The sequence below is a fragment of the Streptopelia decaocto genome, assembly GCF_964273445.1.
Source record: "Streptopelia decaocto genome assembly, contig: HAP1_SCAFFOLD_810, whole genome shotgun sequence".
In the NCBI taxonomy this organism is placed as follows: domain Eukaryota; kingdom Metazoa; phylum Chordata; class Aves; order Columbiformes; family Columbidae; genus Streptopelia; species Streptopelia decaocto.
In genome coordinates this window covers 34,144-55,000 of record NW_028115494.1, presented here as the reverse complement: position 1 = coordinate 55,000, position 20,857 = coordinate 34,144, and the positions used below count along the sequence as shown (strand labels likewise).

The 20,857-nt window shown below is 55.7% G+C and overlaps 2 protein-coding genes across 5 annotated transcripts; both read right to left on the bottom strand.

Moving 5' to 3' along the window:
* Positions 1-1,505: 1,505 nt before the first annotated feature.
* Positions 1,506-11,362, bottom strand: LOC309452728 (protein arginine N-methyltransferase 5-like; the record flags this gene model as incomplete). The annotated part of the gene is made up of 6 exons (XM_082077382.1): positions 1,506-1,555; positions 3,090-3,199; positions 4,557-4,688; positions 5,921-6,006; positions 9,035-9,153; positions 11,340-11,362. Coding segments are annotated over 6 exons (520 nt in total), but the record flags the coding sequence as incomplete, so codon positions are not given.
* Positions 11,363-12,006: 644 nt separating this feature from the next.
* On the bottom strand, positions 12,007-20,039 carry LOC309452727 (HAUS augmin-like complex subunit 4). Of its 4 annotated transcripts, XM_082077378.1 has the most exons (8): positions 19,999-20,032; positions 19,799-19,890; positions 17,438-17,530; positions 15,143-15,226; positions 14,364-14,615; positions 13,535-13,659; positions 13,363-13,431; positions 12,007-12,254 (listed from the first exon to the last, which is right to left on the bottom strand). In XM_082077378.1, the coding sequence occupies exons 1-8, from the start codon at positions 20,027-20,029 to the stop codon at positions 12,059-12,061; spliced, it is 942 nt and encodes a 313-aa protein (XP_081933504.1). In that variant the 5' UTR covers positions 20,030-20,032; the 3' UTR covers positions 12,007-12,058. The 4 variants fall into 4 exon arrangements, with proteins under 4 accessions (XP_081933504.1, XP_081933506.1, XP_081933505.1 ...); XM_082077380.1 differs by lacking the exon at positions 17,438-17,530 and having other exon boundaries at positions 19,999-20,039; XM_082077379.1 differs by lacking the exon at positions 13,363-13,431.
* Between the last annotated feature and the right edge of the window lie 818 nt (positions 20,040-20,857).

The window sequence follows — 20,857 nt, the reverse complement described above, 5'->3', positions numbered from 1 at the left end:
CATTGACTCCCATTGACCCCATTGACCCCATTGATCCCCATTGACTCCCATTGACCCCATTGATCCCCATTGACCCCCATTGACCCCATTGATCCCATTGACCCCATTGACCCCCATTGACTCCCATTGACCCCATTGACCCCCATTGACTCCATTGACCCACATTGATTCCTATTGACTCCCATTGACTCCCATTGATCCCCATTGACCCCATTGATCCCCATTGACTCTCATTGACTCCCATTGACTCCCATTGATCCCATTGACTCCTATTGACTCCCATTGATTCCCATTGACCCCATTGACCCCATTGACTCCCATTGACCCCATTGACCCCATTGACCCCATTGACCCCCATTGATCCCCACTGACCCCATTGACCCCCATTGACCCCATTGACTCCCATTGATCCCCATTGACCCCATTGACTCCCATTGTTCTCCATGGGTCTCTATGGACACGCCCACCCGGGAATAAGCCCCGCCCACCCATGGGAACCCACCCCCGGGCCATAGAGATGAATGGGAGGCGGAGTCTCTATGGTATCAATGGGGGTCTATGGGTCTCTATGGTATCAATGGGTCCCATTGACTCCCATTGACCCCCATCGTTCCCTATGGGTCTCTATGGGTCCCTATGGGTCTCTATGGGTCTCTATGGGTCTCTATGGTCTCTATGGTCTCTATGGTCTCTATGGGTCTCTATGGGTCTCTATGGGTCTCTATGGTCTCTATGGTCTCTATGGGTCTCTATGGGTCCCTATGGGTCTCTATGGTCTCTATGGTCTCTATGGGTCTCTATGGTCTCTATGGGTCCCTATGGGTCTCTATGGGGTCTATGGGTCTCTATGGGTCTCTATGGGGTCTATGGGTCTCTATGGGTCTCTATAGGTCTCTATGGGTCCCTATGGGTCTCTATGGTCTCTTTGGTCTCTATGGTCTCTATGGGTCCTATGGGTCCCTATGGGTCTCTATGGGTCCCATTCACCCCCATTGACTCCCATTGTTCTCTATGGGTCCCTATGGGTCTCTATGGGTCTCTATGGGTCTCTATGGGTCTCTATGGTCTCTATGGGTCTCTATGGGTCTCTATGGGTCTCTATGGTCTCTGTGGGTCTCTATGGGGTCTATGGGTCTCTATGGGGTCTATGGGTCTCTATGGGTCTCTATGGGGTCTATGGGTCTCTATGGGTCTCTATGGGTCTCTATGGGGTCTATGGGTCTCTATGCGTCTCTATGCGTCTCTATGGGTCCCATTGACCCCCATTGACTCCCATTGTTCTCTATGGGTCTCTATGGGTCTCTATGGGGTCTATGGGTCTCTATGGTATCAATGGGGATCTATGGGTCTCTATGGTATCAATGGGGCTCTATGGGTCTCTATAGGTCTCTATGGGTCCCTGTGGGTCTCTATGGGTCTCCATGGGTCTCTATGGGTCAATCTATGGGTCCCTATGGGTCTCTATGGTCTCTATGGGTCAATCTATGGGTCCCAGCCCCACTCACCGACCCCCAGGCGCTTGTTGTAGTCGCAGAGGGTCCGGAAATCGTTCCACCTGCCCCATAACCAGCTCGGGTCACCCCAGAGGCCCCATGGGACCCCCAAGTGGCCCCATGGCCCCCCATAATGACCCCCAATAGCACCCAATGGCACCCAATGGCACCCAATGGAACCCAATGGAAACCAATGGAACTCAATGGAGCCCAATGAAACCCAATGGAACCCAATGGAAACCAATGGAAACCAATGGAACCCAATGGAAACCAATGGAGTCCAATGGAACCCAATGGAACCCAATGGCCACCAATGGCACCCAATGGCGCCAATGGCACCCAATGGCCACCAATGGCACCCAATGGCACCAATGGCACCCAAAGGCCACCAATGGCACCCAATGGCACCCAATGGCCACCAATGGCCCCAATGGATCCAATGGCACCCAATGGCACCCAATGGCTCCAATGGCACCCAATGGCACCCAATGGCACCCAATGGAACCCAATGGAACCCAATGGAACTCAATGGAGCCCAATGAAACCCAATGGAACCCAATGGCCCCAATGGCACCCAATGGCACCCAATGGCACCCAATGGCACCCAATGGCGCCAATGGCACCCAATGGCACCCAATGGCCACCAATGGCCCCCAATGGCACCCAATGGCCACCAATGGCCCCAATGGATCCAATGGCACCCAATGGCACCCAATGGCTCCAATGGCACCCAATGGCACCCAATGGCCACCAATGGCACCCAATGGCACCCAATGGCGCCAATGGCACCCAATGGCCCCAAGGGCCACCAATGGCACCCAATGGCCACCAATGGCACCCAATGGCACCCAATGGCACCCAATAGCACCCAATGGCACCCAATGGCCCCCATGGCACCCAATGGCACCCAATGGCCACCAATGGCACCCAATGGAACCCATAGGCCCCATGGGACCCCCAAGTGGCCCCATGGCCCCCAATAGCATCCAATGGCACCCAATGGAACCCAATGGAACCCAATGGAACTCAATGGAGCCCAATGAAACCCAATGGAACCCAATGGAAACCAATGGAACCCAATGGAAACCAATGGCACCCAATGGCCCCAATGGCACCCAATGGCCACCAATGGCACCCAATGGCCACCAATGGCTCCAATGGCCACCAATGGCACCCAATGGAACCCAATGGCACCAATGGCACCCAATGGCCACCAATGGCACCCAATGGCCACCAATGGCACCCAATGGCACCCAATGGCGCCAATGGCACCCAATGGCCCCCAATGGCACCCAATGGCCCCAATGGCACCCAATGGCTCCAATGGCACCCAATGGCACCCAATGGCACCCAATGGAACCCAATGGCACCAATGGCCCCAATGGCACCCAATGGCACCCAATGGCACCCAATGGCCCCCATGGCACCCAATGGCCCCGATGGCACCCAATGGCCCCAATGGAACCCAATGGCACCCAATGGCCCCAATGGCACCCAATGGCACCCAATGGGCCCCAATGGCCCCAATGGCACCCAATGGCACCCAATGGGCCCCAATGGCTCCAATGGCACCCAATGGCACCCAATGGCACCCACCAGCGCCAGGTCTTCTCCTCGGCCTCCGGGCCTATAGGGGGCGCTGGGTCGTTGCTGATGACGTCATCTCGTTGGTCCTCGGGGGCCAATAGGGGGACCTGGACCCACACCTGACCAGTAGAAACCAGTAGAAACCAGTATGGACCAGTATAAACCAGTATGGACCAGTATGGACCAGTATAAACCAGTATGGACCAGTATAACCCCCACTATAACCCCCCAGTCCAACCAGTATAACCCCCCAGTATAAACCAGTACAACCCAGTATAAACCAGTATAAACCCATATAAACCAGTATAACCCATATAAACCAATATAACCCATATAAACCAGTATAAACCCATATAACCCAGTATAACCAGTATAAACCAGTATAACCAGTATAAACCCATATAACCCAGTATAACCAGTATAAACCCATATAAACCAGTATAACCCACTATAACCAGTATAAACCCATATAAACCAGTATAACCCAGTATAAACCAGTATAACCCAGTATAACCCAGTATAACCAGTATAAACCCATATAACCCAGTATAACCCATATGAACCAATATAAACCCATATAACCCAGTATAACCCAGTATAAACCAATATAACCCAGTATAACCCAGTATAATCCAGTATAAACCCATATAAACCAGTATAACCCAGTATAACCAGTATAAACCCATATAACCCAGTATAACCAGTATAAACCCATATAAACCAGTATAACCCATATAAACCAGTATAAACCCATATAACCCAGTATAACCCAGTATAACCCAGTATAACCCAGTATAACCAGTATAAACCCATATAACCCAGTATAACCAGTATAAACCCATATAACCCAGTATAACCAGTATAAACCAGTATAACCCCATATAAACCAGTATAAACCCATATAACCCAGTATAACCAGTATAAACCCATATAACCCAGTATAACCAGTATAAACCAGTATAACCCCATATAAACCAGTATAAACCCATATAACTCGGTATAACCAATATAACCCCATACAAACCAGTATAACCCAGTATAACCAGTATAAACCCATATAACCCAGTATAACCAGTATAAACCCATATAACCCAGTATAACCAGTATAAACCAGTATAAACCCATATAACCCAGTATAAACCCATATAACCCAGTATAACCAGTATAAACCTTTACATCCCAGTATAAACCAGTATGGACCAGTATAAACCAGTATGGTGCTCCCAGCCCCTCTACGACCCATTCTGAGCCCCCCCAAGCCAACCAACCCCCTCCCAGACCGCAAACCAGTCCAAACCAGTCCAAACCAGTATAAACCAGTATGGACCAGTATGGACCAGTATGGGGTTCCCAAGCCTCTATGACCCATTCTGAACCCCTATAACCCAAATCCCGCCCCCCCAGGCACTCCTGGGTCCCAAAGGAGCCCAAACCATTATAAACCAGTATAAACCAGTATAAACCAGTATGACTCACCGCCGCCCCCTGGTGGCCCAGCAGGAAGGCGCTGAGGCCCCGGGCCAGGTTGGGCCCATCCCCCTCCCTGAGGGGCAACAGGAAAGCGGGGACCCCCAGGTACCCCCCGAAATCCAGTTCCTGCCGTAGGGCCTGGAATGGGGACAATGGGACAATGGGACAATGGGGGCAATGGGGGTCAATGGGGGTGATGGGGGTCAATGGGGGTCAATGGGGATCAATAAGAGTCAATGGGGTCAATGGGGGTCAATGGGGATCAATGGGGGTCAATGGGGATCAATAAGAGTCAATGGGGTCAATGGGGGTCAATGGGACTCAATGGGGGTCAATGGAACTCAATGGGACCCATAGACACTCATAGAGATTAATCGGAGTCAATGGGGGTCAATGGGGGTCAATGGGAGTCAATGGGGTCAATGTGAGTCAATGAGGGTCAATGGGGGTCAATGGGGATCAATAAGAGTCAATATGAGTCAATGAGAGTTAATGCGGATCAATAAGAGTCAATGGGGGTCAATGGGGGTCAATGGGGTCAATGGGGTCAATGGGGTCAATGGGGGTCAATGGAGTCAATGGGATCAATGGGGTCAGTGGGGTCAATGGGGTCAATGGGGGTCAATGGGGTCAATGGGGTCAATGGGGGTCAATGGGATCAATGGGGGTCAATGGGAGTCAATGGGGTCAATGGGGATCAATGGGGTCAATGGGGTCAATGGGGTCAATGGGAGTCAATGGGGTCAATGGGGATCAATGGGGTCAATGGGGTCAATGGGGTCAATGGGAGTCAATGGGGATCAATGGGGGTCAATGGGGGTCAATGGGGGTCAATGGGGTCAATGGGACTCAATGGGGTCAATGGGACTCAATGGGGATCAATAAGAGTCAATGGGGTCAATGGGGAGTCAATGGGGGTCAATGGGGTCAATGGGGTCAAATGGGTCAATGGGGGTCAATTGAGATCAATAACAGTCAATGGGAGTCAATGAGAGTTAATGTGGATCAATAAGAGTCAATGGGGTCAATGGGGGTCAATGGGGTCAATGGGGGTCAATGGGGGTCAATGGGGGTCAATGGGGTCAATGGGGTCAATGGGGGTCAATGGGGTCAATGGGGTCAATGGGGGTCAATGGGATCAATGGGGGTCAATGGGGGTCAATGGGTCAATGGGAATCAATGTGATTCAATGGGGCCAAACACCCGATTTTGGGGTCCCTTTTTGGGGCTCCCCGGGTCCGTCCGGGGCCGCACCCGGGGGGGTCATTTAGAGGCGCCCTTTGGGGTGCACCCGAGTGCTTTTGGTGCCGAGGGGGTTGATTTTTGGGGCGAATCCGGGGGGTTTTGGGGGCGCCCCCCCCCCGACTCACAGCCTCGGCGTTGGTCCTCCCGGCCTGTAGGGGGCGGTCGGGCCGGATCCAGCCCGAGATCTTCCCCACGATCAGGGTGTTCCAGTCTGGGGGCAAAGGTCAAGGGCAGGGGTCACCGGGGGGTCAAGGTCACGGGGGGGTCTATGGGGTCTATGGGTCCCTATGGGACTCTCTGGTCTCTATGGGTCTCTATGGTTCCCATTGGTTTCTATGGGACTCTAGGGTCTCTATGGGTCTCTATGGGTCTCTATGGGTCCCTATGGGTCTCTATGGTCTCTATGGGTCCCTATGGGTCTCTATGGGGTCCCTATGGGTCTCTATGGGTCCCTATGGGTCTCTATGGGTCCCTATGGGTCTCTATGGTCTCTATGGGTCTCTATGGTCTCTATGGGTCCCTATGGGTCTCTATGGGTCCCTATGGGTCTCTATGGTCTCTATGGTCTCTATGGTCTCTATGGTCTCTATGGGTCTCTATGGTCTCTATGGGTCTCTATGGGTCTCTATGGTCCCTATGGGTCTCTATGGGTCCCTATGGGTCTCTATGGTCTCTATGGTCTCTATGGTCTCTATGGGTCTCTATGGGTCCCTATGGGTCTCTATGGTCTCTATGGGTCCCTATGGGTCTCTATGGTCTCTATGGTCTCTATGGTCTCTATGGGTCCCTATGGGTCTCTATGGTCCCTATGGGTCTCTATGGTCTCTATGGGTCAATCTATGGGTCTCTATGGGTCTCTATGGGTCTCTATGGTCCCTATGGGTCTCTATGGGTCTCTATGGTCCCTATGGTTCTCTGTGGGTCCCTATGGGTCCCTATGGTCTCTATGGGTCAATCTATGGGTCTCTATGGGTCAATCTATAACTCTCATTGATCTCTATGGGTCCCCATGGTCTCTATGGGTCAACCTATGGGTCTCTATGATCTCTATGGTCTCTATGGGTCAATCTATGGTTCCCTATGGTCTCTATGGGTCAATCTACGGGACTCTATGGTTCCCATTGGTGCCTATGAGTCAGCTCATGGCTCCCTATGGGTCAATCTATGGGTCGCTATGGGTCAATCTATGGGTGTCTATGGTGTCTATGGGTCAATCTATGGGTCTCTATGGGTCTCTATGGTTCCCACTGGCCTCTATGGGTCAATCCATGGGTCTCTATGGTCTCTATGGGTCTCTATGGGTCAATCTATGGGTCTCTATGGTCTGTATGGGTCTCTATGGGTCAATCTATGGGTGTCTATGGTGTCTATGGGTCAATCTATGGGTCTCTATGGGTCTCTATGGTTCCCATTGGCCTCTATGGGTCAATCCATGGCTCCCTATGGGTCTCTATGGGTCTCTATGGGTCTCTATGGGTCCATCTATGGATCTCTATGGCTCCCATTGGTCTCTATGGGTCAGTCCATAGTTCCCTATGGGTCCCCATGGTGTCTATAGGTCAGTCTATGGGTCTCTATGGGTCGCTATGGGTCTCTATGGTTCTCTATGGTGTCTATGGGTCAATCTATGGGTCTCTATGGGTCTCTATGGTTCCCATTGGCCTCTATGGGTCAATCCATGGGTCTCTATGGGTCACTCCATGGGTCTCTATGGTCTCTATGGGTCAATCCATGGGTCTCCTTGGGTCAATCCATGGCTCCCTATGGTCCCTATGGGTCAATCTATGGGTCTCTATGGGTCAATCTATGGGTCTCTATGGTGTCTATGGGTCGCTATGGGTCAATCCATGGGTCTCTGTGGGTCAATCCATGGGTGTCTATGGTCTCTATGGGTCTCTATGGGTCAACCTATGGGTGTCTATGGTGTCTATGGATCCCTATGGGTCAATCCATGGGTCTCTATGGGTCAATCTATGGGTGTCTATGGTGTCTATGGGTCCCTATGGGTCAATCCATGGGTGTCTATGGTCTCTATGGGTCCCTATGGGTCAATCTATGGGTCCCTATGGTGTCTATGGGTCGCTATGGGTCAATCTATGGGTCCCTATGGGTCAATCTATGGGTGTCTATGGTGTCTATGGGTCCCTATGGGTCAATCCATGGCTCCCTATGGTGTCTATGGGTCTCTATGGGTCAATCCATGGCTCCCTATGGTGTCTATGGGTCGCTATGGGTCAATCCATGGCTCCCTATGGTGTCTATGGGTCCCTATGGGTCAATCTATGGGTCTCTATGGTTCCCATTGGTCTCTATGGGTCAATCTATGGGTCTCTATGGGTCAATCTATGGGTCACTATGGATCTCTATGGTTCCCATTGGCCTCTATGGGTCAATCCATGGGTCTCTATGGTCTCTATGGGTCTCTATGGGTCAATCCATGGCTCCCTATGGTCCCTATGGGTCTCTATGGGTGTCTATGGTGTCTATGGGTCCCTATGGGTCAATCCATCGGTCTCTATGGGTCAATCCATGGGTCTCTATGGGTCAACCTATGGGTGTCTATGGTGTCTATGGGTCCCTATGGTGTCTATGGGTCCCTATGGGTCAATCCATCGGTCCCTATGGTGTCTATGGGTCAATCTATGGGTCTCTATGGGTCAATCCATGGGTCCCTATGGGTCAATCTATGGGTCTCTATGGGTCGCTATGGGTCAATCTATGGGTCTCTATGGGTCAATCTATGGGTGTCTATGGTCTCTATGGGTCCCTATGGGTCAATCCATGGGTGTCTATGGTGTCTATGGGTCACTATGGGTCAATCCATGGCTCCCTATGGTCTCTATGGTCGCTATGGGTCAATCCATGGGTCCCTATGGTGTCTATGGGTTGCTATGGGTCAATCTATGGGTCTCTATGGGTCAATCTATGGGTGTCTATGGTGTCTATGGGTCCCTATGGGTCAATCCATGGGTCTCTATGGTCCCTATGGGTCCCTATGGGTCAATCTATGGGTCTCTATGGTGTCTATGGGTCGCTATGGGTCAATCTATGGGTCTCTATGGGTCAACCTATGGGTGTCTATGGTGTCTATGGGTTGCTATGGGTCAATCTATGGGTCTCTATGGGTCAATCTATGGGTCTCTATGGTTCCCATTGGTCTCTATGGGTCAATCTATGGGTCTCTATGGGTCAACCTATGGGTGTCTATGGGTCGCTATGGGTCAATCCATGGGTCTCACCTCTCCCCGCCAGCAGCAGGTCGGAGCGCGTTTGGGGTCCCGGGCGCCCCTTGGCCGGGTCCCTCCCGAATTCCCGCCGGTACCGCGGGTGGAACAGGGGGACGCACAGGAAGTCGAACCTGGAACCCAAAACCACCCAAAGTCACCCCAAAATGGGGCCACCCGGGTCCCTTGGGGCACTCCTGGGTCCCTCCCGAACTCCTGGGTCCCTCCCGAACTCCTGGGTCCCTTCCCAATCTCTTAAGTCCATTGGGGCACTCCTGGGTCCCTTGGGGCACTCCTGGGTCCCTCCCGAACTCCTGGGTCCCTGGGGCACTCCTGGGTCCCTATTTGGCTCCATTGGGGCACTCCTGGGTCCCTCCCGAACTCCTGGGTCCCCTGGGGCACTCCTGGGTCCCTATTTGGGTCCCTATTTGGTTCCATTGGGGCACTCCTGGGTCCCTCCCGAACTCCCTGGGCCCCTTTGGGGCACTCCTGGGTCCCTTCTGGGTCCCTATTTGGGTCCCTTGGGGCACTCCTGGGTCCCTCCCGAACTCCTGGGTCCACTATTTGTGTCCATTGGGGCACTCCTGGGTCCCTCCCGAACTCCTGGGTCCCCTATTTAGTTCCATTGGGGCACTCCTGGGTCCCTCCCGAACTCCTGGGTCCCCTATTTGTGTCCATTGGGGCACTCCTGGGTCCCTCCCGAACTCCTGGGTCCCCTATTTAGTTCCACTGGGGCACTCCTGGGTCCCTCCCGAACTCCTGGGTCCCCTATTTGTGTCCATTGGGGCACTCCTGGGTCCCTATTTGGGTCCCTATTTAGTTCCATTGGGGCACTCCTGGGTCCCTCCGGAACTCCTGGGTCCCTATTTGGGGCACTCCTGGGTCCCTCCCTGCACTATTAAGCCCATTGGGGCACTCCTGGGTCCCTCCTGGGTCCCTATTTGGGTCCCTTGGGGCACTCCTGGGTCCCTTGGGGCACTCCTGGGTCCCTATTTGGTTCCATTGGGGCACTCCTGGGTCCCTGGGGCACTCCTGGGTCCCTTTGGGGCACTCCTGGGTCCCTATTTGGGTCCCTATTTGGTTCCATTGGGGCACTCCTGGGTCCCTTGGGGCACTCCTGGGTCCCTTATTGGCACTTATGGGATCTATGGGGCACTCCTGGGTCCCTTTGGGGCACTCCTGGGTCCCTATTTGGATCCATTGGGGCACTCCTGGGTCCCTCCCGAACTCCTGGGTCCCCTATTTGTGTCCATAGGGGCACTCCTGGTCCCTCCTGGGTCCCTATTTGGCTCCATTGGGGCACTCCTGGGTCCCTCCTGAACTCCTGGGTCCCCTATTTGGTTCCATTGGGGCACTCCTGGGTCCCTGGGGCACTCCTGGGTCCCTTTGGGGCACTCCTGGGTCCCTATTTGGGTCCCTATTTGGTTCCATTGGGGCACTCCTGGGTCCCTTGGGGCACTCCTGGGTCCCTCCCGAACTCCTGGGTCCCTGGGGCACTCCTGGGTCCCTATTTGGTTCCATTGGGGCACTCCTGGGTCCTTCCCGAACTCCTGGGTCCCCTATTTGTGTCCATTGGGGCACTCCTGGGTCCCTATTTGGGTCCCTATTTAGTTCCATTGGGGCACTCCTGGGTCCCTCCGGAACTCCTGGGTCCCTCCCGAACTCCTGGGTCCCTTGGGGCACTCCTGGGTCCCTCCCGAACTCCTGGGTCCCCTATTTGGTTCCATTGGGGCACTCCTGGGTCCCCTATTTAGATCCATTGGGGCACTCCTGGGTCCCTCCCGAACTCCTGGGTCCCTCCTGGGTCCCTATTTGGTTCCATTGGGGCACTCCTGGGTCCCTCCCGAACTCCTGGGTCCCTCCTGGGTCCCTATTTGGCTCCATTGGGGCACTCCTGGGTCCCTCCTGGGTCCCTATTTGGCTCCATTGGGGCACTCCTGGGTCCCTCCTGGGTCCCTATTTGGCTCCATTGGGGCACTCCTGGGTCCCTTTGGGTCCCTATTTGGCTCCATTGGGGCACTCCTGGGTCCCTCCCGAACTCCTGGGTCCCTTGGGGCACTCCTGGGTCCCTATGGGTCCCCATTTGTTTCCATGGGGTCCCTATGGGTCCCTATTTGGCTCCATTGGGTCCCTATGGGTCCCCATTTGTTTCCATTGGGTCCCCATGGGTCCCTATTTGGCTCCATTGTTTCCCCATTTGGCCCCCGGGTCCCTATTTGGCGCCCTTTGGGGCACTCCTGGGTCCCTCACACCGTTTCCGGCCGCCGTTCCCAGCGCTCCCGCCACTTCCGGGACGCAGCTCAAGTCGCGCCCGCTCGACACACGCGCCGCTCCGGCCGCCATTGCCGCGCCGACCACGCCCACGAAGCCCCCGCTCGGCCAATCGCTGCGCGCCGCGGGCTGGGCCAACCAATCAGACGCCGCCGCGCCCCCCTTGGGCTCAGCCTATAGCGGCGCGGCGCGAACTGTCAATCAAGCGCCCCGCGCGGCTCCCCCCGCGGCCTCAACGGGCCAATCAGAGCGCGGCGCCAACTGTCAATCACCCCACGTGGGGCGGCTCGACTCCGCGGCTTAACGGGCCAATCAGAGCGCGGCGCGAACTGTCAATCAAGGGATTCAAGCGGCGCTGCCCCGCGCCTTAAAGGGCCAATCAGAGCGCGGCGCGAACTGTCAATCAAGCGCCCCAGGCGGCTCCCCCACGCGTCTTAAAGGGCCAATCAGAGCGCGGGGTGAACTGTCAATCATCCCACGTGGGGCGCGGCGCGAACTGTCAATCAAGCGCCCCAGGCGGCTCCCCCGCGGGTCTTAACGGGCCAATCAGAGCGCGGGGTGAACTGTCAATCAAAGGGTCCAAGCGGCTTAGAGGGCCAATGGGGGCCTCGCGCCGCCTGTCAATCACCGCGCATCGCCCCGCCCACCCCCCCCATTCATTTAAAGGGGCAGAAGCATCGAATCAACGGCGTAAAAATTGACCAATAGGAGCGGGTTTGGCGCAAAGTGGTTTAATTGGGGGGGGGGGAAAGGGGGCGGGGGGCGTGGTCAGGAGGAGGGGGCGGGGCCGGGGGGGCGGAGCTGGCGCAGGGCCCATTGGCGGTGGCTCAGGCGCTGGCGTAGCCGCCCGTATTCCCGCGCGAGGACCCCGAACCGGGGGCCCAAGGAGCGGAAGGAGCCGAGCGCCCCCTGCAGGCGGGAGGAGGCGGCGGCGGCCGCCGAGGCTTCTGATTGGAGGAGGGACCTGCGGGGGGGCGGGGCAAAGCGGGGGGTCACTGTGGGGGGCTATGGGTCCTTATGGGTCTCTATGGGTCTCTATGGTCTCTATGGGTCTCTATGGGTCTCTATGGGTCTCTATGGGTCTCTATGGTCTCTATGGGTCTCTATGGTCTCTATGGTCTCTATGGGTCTCTATGGGTCTCTATGGGTCTCTATGGTCTCTATGGTCTCTATAGGTCTCTATGGGTCTCTATGGGTCTCTATGGTCTCTATGGGTCTCTATGGTCTCTATGGTCTCTATGGTCCCTATGGGTCTCTATGGTCTCTATGGGTCCCTATGGGTCCCTATGGGTCTCTATGGTCTCTATGGGTCCCTATGGGTCCCTATGGGTCTCTATGGTCTCTATGGGTCTCTATGGGTCTCTATGGTCTCTATGGTCTCTATGGGTCTCTATGGTCTCTATGGTCTCTATGGTCTCTATGGTCTCTATGGGTCTCTATGGTCTCTATGGTCTCTATGGGTCTCCATGGTCTCTATGGTCTCTATGGGTCTCTATGGTCTCTATGGGTCTCCATGGTCTCTATGGTCTCTATGGGTCTCTATGGTCTCTATGGTCTCTATGGGTCCCATTGACTCCCATTGGTCTCTATTGACTTCCATTGATCTCTATGGCCCCATTGACTCCATTGACTCCTATTGACCCCCATTGACTCCCATTGTTCTCTATGGGTCCCTATGGGTCTCTATGGGTCCCACTGACTCCCATTGTTTTCCATTGACTTCCATTGATCTCTATGGCCCCCATTGACCCCATTGACCCCCATTGACCCCATTGACCCCCATTGATCCCATTGACCCCATTGATCCCCATTGACTCCCATTGACCCCATTGACCCCATTGACCCCCATTGATCCTATTGACCCCCACTGAGCCCCATTGCCCCCCATTGACCCCCATTGACCCCATTGACTCCATTGACCCCATTGACTCCCATTGACTCCCATTGACTCCCATTGACTCCCATTGACCCTCATTGACTCCCATTGTTCTCTATGGTCTCTCTATGGGTCTCTATGGGTCTCTCCATAGTCTCTATGGTCTCTCCATAGTCTCTATGGTCTCCATACCCACCTGATCCTCCGATGCGCCTCCACCAGCCCGGCCGGGTACGTGTCCAATAGCACCTTCAGCTCCTCCAACCTGCCCATTCATTAATTAACCCATTATTTAATCAATCAACCCCTTAACGAGCCACGGGGGGGCGCCCCCCAAGTGGCCCCGCCCCCTTTTCCCCCCAACCAACCGGATCTTGAGCAGCAGGGCCACGCCCTTGGCCTCCAGGTCCCGCCCCCGGCGCTGGTCCCGCTGCGTCCAGGCGGCTGATTGGCCGGCTAGGCGGCCCAAGATGGCGGCCAGGCGGCCCAGGACCTATAGAGACCCATAGGGACCCATAGAGACCATAGAGAGCCATAGAGACCCATAGGGACCCATAGAGACCCATAGGGACCATAGAGACCATAGAGACCCATAGAGACCCATAGAGACCCATAGAGACCCATAGAGACCCATAGAGACCCATAGAGACCATAGAGACCCATAGAGACCCATAGAGACCCATAGAGACCATAGAGACCATAGAGACCATAGAGACCCATAGAGACCCATAGAGACCCATAGAGACCATAGAGACCCATAGAGACCCATAGAGACCCATAGAGACCCATAGGGACCCATAGGGACCCATAGAGACCCATAGAGACCATAGAGACCCATAGGGACCCATAGAGACCCATAGAGACCCATAGAGACCATAGAGACCCATAGAGACCCATAGGGACCCATAGGGACCCATAGAGACCCATAGAGACCCATAGGGACCCATAGAGACACATAGAGACCATAGAGACCCATAGGGACCCATAGGGACCCATAGGGACCCATAGGGAGCCATAGGGACCCATAGGGACCATAGAGACCATAGAGACCATAGAGACCCATAGGGACCCATAGGGACCCATAGGGACCCATAGACCCCATAGGGACCCATAGAGACCATAGAGACCCATAGGGACCTATAGGGACCCATAGGGACCATAGGGACCCATAGGGACCAATGGGGACCCCAAACTCACCTGGGGGAGGAGCCTCCGATGGCGGGAAAGCTGCTCCCGGAGGGCGTGGCCTCGGCGGTGGGCGTGGCCCAGGCGCTGCATCTCATTGGCCAGCGCTCGGGCCACGCCCCCCGGGGGGCCGGGGGCGGTCGCGGCGCTTCCCATTGGCTGCCCCGAGGCTCCGCCCCCGTGGTAATCGGCCAATCGGGCGGCTTTCTGCCTGAAGTGGAGCTCGAGGGCGGGGAGGAGGAGGCGGAGAAAAGGGGCGGGGTCCTGGGGGGGGCGGGGTTAAAGGGGGCGGGGTCGACACCGGATGCCTGGGTCCCTCCCAATCTCTTGGGTCCATTGGGGCACTCCTGGGTCCCTCCCGAACTCCTGGGTCCCTCCCGAACTCCTGGGTCCCTTGGGGCACTCCTGGGTCCCTCCCGAACTCTTGGGTCCCTTGGGGCACTCCTGGGTCCCTCCCGAACTCCTGGGTCCCCCCCGAACTCCTGGGTCCCTTGGGGCACTCCTGGGTCCCCCCCGAACTCCTGGGTCCCTTGGGGCACTCCTGGGTCCCTCCCGAACTCTTGGGTCCGTTGGGGCACTCCTGGGTCCCTCCCGATCTCCTGGGTCCATTGGGGCACTCCTGGGTCCCTCCCAATCTCTTGGGTCCATTGGGGCACTCCTGGGTCCCTCCTGAAGTCTTAGATCCATTGGGGCACTCCTGGGTCCCTTGGGGCACTCCTGGGTCCCTCCCGAACTCCTGGGTCCCCTGGGGCACTCCTGGGTCCCTTGGGGCACTCCTGGGTCCCTCTCACCTCTGGGGGGGGCAGTGACGTCATCGGGGGGTCCCCCTGGCGCATTTGAGCCAACGCGAGCGCTTCTTCCACTTTCCGGAACCTCTTGGGTGGGGGGAGTTTGGGGTGAATTTGGGGGGATTCGGGTCCCTATGGGTCCCTATGGGTCCCTATGGGTCTCTATGGGTCCCTATGGGTCCCTATGGGGCTCTATGGGTCCCTATGAGTCTCTATGGAACCCCCAGGGTCCTAAAACCCTCCCCGGGAACCCCCAGGGTCCTAAAACCCTCCCTCTTTATGGGTCCCTATGGGTCTCTATGGGTTTCTATGGGTCCCATTGACTCCCATTGGTCTCCATTGACTTCCATTGATCCCCATTGACTCCCATTGTTCCCTATGGGTCCCTATGGGTCTCTATGGGTCAGTCTATGGGTCTCTATGGGTCCCATTGACTCCCATTGATCGCCATTGATCCCCATTGACTCCCATTGATTTCCATTCACTCCCATTGACTCCCATTGTCCCCCATTGACTCCCATTGTTCCCTATGGGTCTCTATGGTCTCTATGGGTCTCTATGGGTCCCTATGGGTCCCTATGGGGCTCTATGGTCTCTATGGGTCTCTATGGGTCTCTATGGGTCTCTATGGGTCCCATTGACTCCCATTGGTCTCTATTGACTCCCATTGACCCCATTGACCCTCATTGACCCCATTGACTCCCATTGACCCTCATTGACTCCCATTGACCCCCATTGACTCCCATTGACCCTCATTGACTCCCATTGTTCTCTATGGTCTCTATGGGTCCCTATGGGTCCCTATGGATCCCTATGGGGCTCTATGGTCTCTATGGGTCTCTATGGGTCTCTATGGGTCTCTATGGGTCCCATTGACTCCCATTGGTCTCTATTGACTCCCATTGACCCCATTGACCCTCATTGACCCCCATTGACTCCCATTGACCCCATTGACTCCCATTGACCCTCATTGACTCCCATTGACTCCCATTGACCCCATTGTTCTCTATGGTCTCTATGGGTCCCTATGGGTCCCTATGGGTCCCTATGGGTCTCTATGGGTCCCTATGGGTCTCTATGGGTCCCATTGACTCCCATTGACCTCCATTGACTCCCATTGACCCCCATTGACTCCCATTGACCCCCATTGACCCCCATTGACTCCCATTGTTCCCTATGGGTCTCTATGGTCTCTATGGGTCCCTATGGTCTCTATGGGTCCCTATGGGTCTCTATGGGTCACTATGGGTCTCTATGGTCTCTATGGGTCTCTATGGGTCCCTATGGGTCTCTATGGGTCTCTATGGGTCCCATTGACTCCCATTGGTCTCTATTGACTCCCATTGACCCCATTGACCCTCATTGACCCCCATTGACTCCCATTGACCCCATTGACCCTCATTGACCCCCATTGACTCCCATTGACCCCATTGACTCCCATTGACCCTCATTGACTCCCATTGACTCCCATTGACCCCATTGTTCTCTATGGTCTCTATGGGTCCCTATGGGTCCCTATGGGTCTCTATGGGTCCCTATGGGTCTCTATGGGTCCCATTGACTCCCATTGACTCCCATTGACCTCCATTGACTCCCATTGACCCCCATTGACTCCCATTGACCCCCATTGACCCCCATTGACTCCCATTGTTCCCTATGGGTCTCTATGGTCTCTATGGGTCCCTATGGTCTCTATGGGTCTCTATGGGTCTCTATGGTCTCTATGGATCTCTATGGGTCTCTATGGTCTCTATGGGTCTCTATGGTCTCTATGGGTCTCTATGGGTCTCTATGGTCACTATGGGTCTCTATGGTCTCTATGGGTCTCTATGGGTCCCTATGGGTCTCTATGGTCTCTATGGGTCCCATTGACTCCCATTGGTCTCTATTGACTCCCATTGACCCTCACTGACCCTCATTGACTCCCATTGACCCCCATTGACTCCCATTGATTCCATTGACCCCATTTGACTCCCATTGACCCCCATTGACTCCCATTGATCCCCATTGACTCCCATTGACCCCCATTGACTCCCATTGACCCCCATTGACCCCCATTGACTCCCATTGATCCCCATTGACTCCCATTGACCCCCATTGACTCCCATTGATCCCCATTGACTCCCATTGACCCTCATAGACTCCCATTGACTCCCATTGTTCTCTATGGGTCCCTATGAGTCCCTATGGGTTCCTATGGTCTCTATGGGTGTCTATGGGTCCCTATGGGTCCCTCTGGGGGTTCCTGGGGGTTCAGGGGTGAATTTGGGGTGAATTCGGGGGGTTTCGGGCGCTCACCGGCCGGTCCTGGCGCAGCAGCTCCTGCAGCCCCGCCCACAGCCCCTCCCAGCGCAGCCATTGGCCGCGGGCCAGCGCCAGCCCCGCCCACGCCTGGGGGGGGCAACGGGGGGCAGGGGGGTCACCCTGAGCCCCCAGTGTCCCCAATGTCCCCAATGGGACCCCCAAGACCCCCCAGTGTCCCCAATGTCACCCCCAGTGTCCCCATTGACCCCAATGTCCCATTGACCCCAATGTCCCATTGACCCCAATGTCCCCAATGTCACAATTGACCCCAATGTCCCCATTGACCCCAATGTCCCCATTGACCCCAATGTCCCCATTGACCGCATTGACCCCAATGTCCCATTGACCCCAGTGTCCCCATTGACCCCAATGTCCCATTGACCCCAATGTCCCATTGACCCCATTGACCCCAATGTCCCATTGACCCCAATGTCCCATTGACCCCAATGTCCCCATTGACCCCAATGTCCCATTGACCCCCATTGACCCCAATGTCCCATTGACCCCAATGTCCCCATTGACCCCAATGTCCCATTGACCCCATTGACCCCAATGTCCCATTGACCCCAATGTCCCATTGACCCCAATGTCCCCATTGACCCCAATGTCCCATTGACCCCAATGTCCCCATTGACCCCAATGTCCCCATTGACCCCATTGACCCCAATGTCCCATTGACCCCAATGTCCCCATTGACCCCAATGACCCCAATGTCCCATTGACCCCAATGTCCCCATTGACCCCAATATCCCATTGACCCCAATGTCCCCATTCACCCCAATGTCCCATTCACCCCAATGTCCCATTCACCCCAATGTCCCCATTGTCCCCCCAATGTCCCCAATGTCCCCATTGACCCCAATATCCCATTGACCCCAATGTCCCATTCACCCCAATGTCCCATTGACCCCAATGTCCCATTGACCCCAATATCCCATTGACCCCATTGTCCCCAATGTCCCATTGACCCCAATGTCCCATTGACCCCATTGACCCCAATGTCCCCATTGACCCCAATGTCCCATTGACCCCAATGTCCCATTGACCCCATTGTCCCCATTCACCCCATTGACCCCAATGTCCCCAATATCCCCATTGACCCCAATGTCCCCATTGTCCCATTGACCCCAATGTCCCCATTGTCCCATTGACCCCAATGTCCCCATTGACCCCATTGACCCCAATGTCCCATTGACCCCAATGTCCCCAATGTCCCCATTGTCCCCCTTGACCCCAATGTCCCCATTGACCCCAATGTCCCCATTGACCCCAATGTCCCCAATAACCCCATTGACCCCAATGTCCCCATTGTCCCCATTGACCCCAATGTCCCCATTGACCCCCCAATGTCCCATTGACCCCCCAATGTCCCCATTGACCCCCCAATGTCCCATTGACCCCAATGTCTGCAATGTCCCCATTGTCCCCTTTATCCCCATTGTCCCATTGACCCCAATGTCCCCATTGTCCCCCCAATGTCCCCAATGTCCCATTGACCCCAATGTCTCCATTGACCCCAATGTCCCCAATGTCCCCATTGTCCCATTTACCCCAATGTCCCCATTGTCCCAATGTCCCCAATGTCTCCATTGACCCCAATGTCCCCCAAGTGTCCCCAATATCCCTATTACCCCCCAATGTCCCCATTGTCCCCAATGTCCCATTGACCCCAATGTCCCCATTCACCCCAATGTCCCATTCACCCCATTGTCCCATTGATCCCAATGTCCCCATTGTCCCCATTGTCCCCAATGTCCCATTGTCCCCAATGTCCCATTGACCCCAATGTCCCCATTGACCCCATTGACCCCAATGTCCCCATTGTCCCCATTGACCCCATTGTCCCATTGACCCCAATGTCCCCATTGACCCCAATGTCCCCATTGACCCCAATGTCCCATTGACCCCATTGACCCCAATGTCCCCATTGTCCCCATTGACCCCAATGTCCCCATTGACCCCAATGTCCCCAATGTCCCATTGACCCCAATGTCCCATTGACCCCATTGACCCCAATGTCCCATTGACCCCAATGTCCCCATTGACCCCAATGTCCCCATTGACCCCAATGTCCCCATTGTCCCATTGACCCCAATGTCCCCATTGACCCCAATGTCCCCAATGTCCCCATTGTCCCATTGACCCCATTGACCCCAATGTCCCATTGACCCCAATGTCCCCATTGACCCCAATGTCCCCATTGACCCCATTACCCCCATTGACCCCAATGTCCCCAATGTCCCCAATGTCCCATTACCCCCATTGACCCCAATGTCCCCATTGACCCCAATGTCCCCAATGTCCCCAATGTCCCCATCACCCCCATTGTCCCCATTGTCCCCATGTCCCCATTACCTGTCTCAGGTCCCTCTCCAGCTCCGCCCCCACCCCCCCAATCCCCTTTAGCGGGTCCAGCCCGGGGTGCAGCTCCTGCAGCGGCTCCTCCTCTGCGATCATTAACAATTAACACTAATTAACACCCCCCATATCCCCCACTGCCCCCCAATTACCCCTAATTACCCCTAATTACCCCCTAATTACCCCTCATCGCTCACCCAGCAGCCACTCGATGTCCGCAGCCGCCATCTTGCCCCGAGCGGAGCCGAACGGGACCCGAGCGGAGCCGGAAACACCCGAAGGGACCCGAGTGGAGCCGAAGGGACCCGAGCGGAGCCGAAGGGACCCGAGCGGAGCCGAACGGGGCCCGAGCGGAGCCGAAAACACCCGAGCGGAGCCGATCGCGCCCGAAGGGGCCCGAGTGCAGCCGAAGGGACCCGAAGGGGCCCGAGTGCAGCCGAAAACACCCGAGCGGAGCCGAACGCACCCGAAGGGACCCGAACGCACAGGGAGGGGCCCGCGTGGAGCCGAACGGACCCGAAGGGACCCGAGTGGACCGAACAAACCCGAATGGACCCGAATGGACCCGAAGGGACCCGAATGGACCCGAGTGGAGCCGAATGGACCCGAAGGGACCCGAAGGGACCCGAGTGGACACTGGGACCCCAAGGGGCATTCCTGGGTCCCTCTGGGGCACTCCTGGGTTCCCTACGAGGCATTTTGGGGGATCTATGGATCCCCAAAGGGGATCACGTGGGGGTCACTAACAGGCACTTATGGGTCCCTAAGAGCCACTTATGGGGCTCCGAGAGTCACTTGTGGGTCTCTAGAGGCACTTATGGGTCCCTCCCGAACTCCTGGGTCCCTCCCCAGTGCCATCTATGGGGCCGGACGCCTGGGTCCCTCCCCATTCAAATCTATGGGGCCCGGACGCCTTGGTCCATCCCCATTCAAATCTATGGGGCCCGGACGCCTGGGTCCCTTCCTTTGGGGATCCATAGATCCCCACAAATGCCTCTTAGGGAACCCAGGAGTGCCCCAGAGGGACCCAGGAATGCCCCTTGGGGTCCCAGTGTC

Excerpts from the sequence above, each read along its gene's own strand:
- LOC309452727 (XM_082077378.1), bottom strand. The coding sequence starts at position 20,029 with ATGGCGGCTGCGGACATCGAGTGGCTGCTGG. Across the intron at positions 13,432-13,534 it reads GCCCTGCTGCTCAAGATCCG|GTTGGAGGAGCTGAAGGTGC; the intron begins GTTGGTTGGGGG and ends ATGAATGGGCAG. Across the intron at positions 12,255-13,362 it reads GAGGCGCATCGGAGGATCAG|GTCCCTCCTCCAATCAGAAG; the intron begins GTGGGTATGGAG and ends GCCCCCCCGCAG.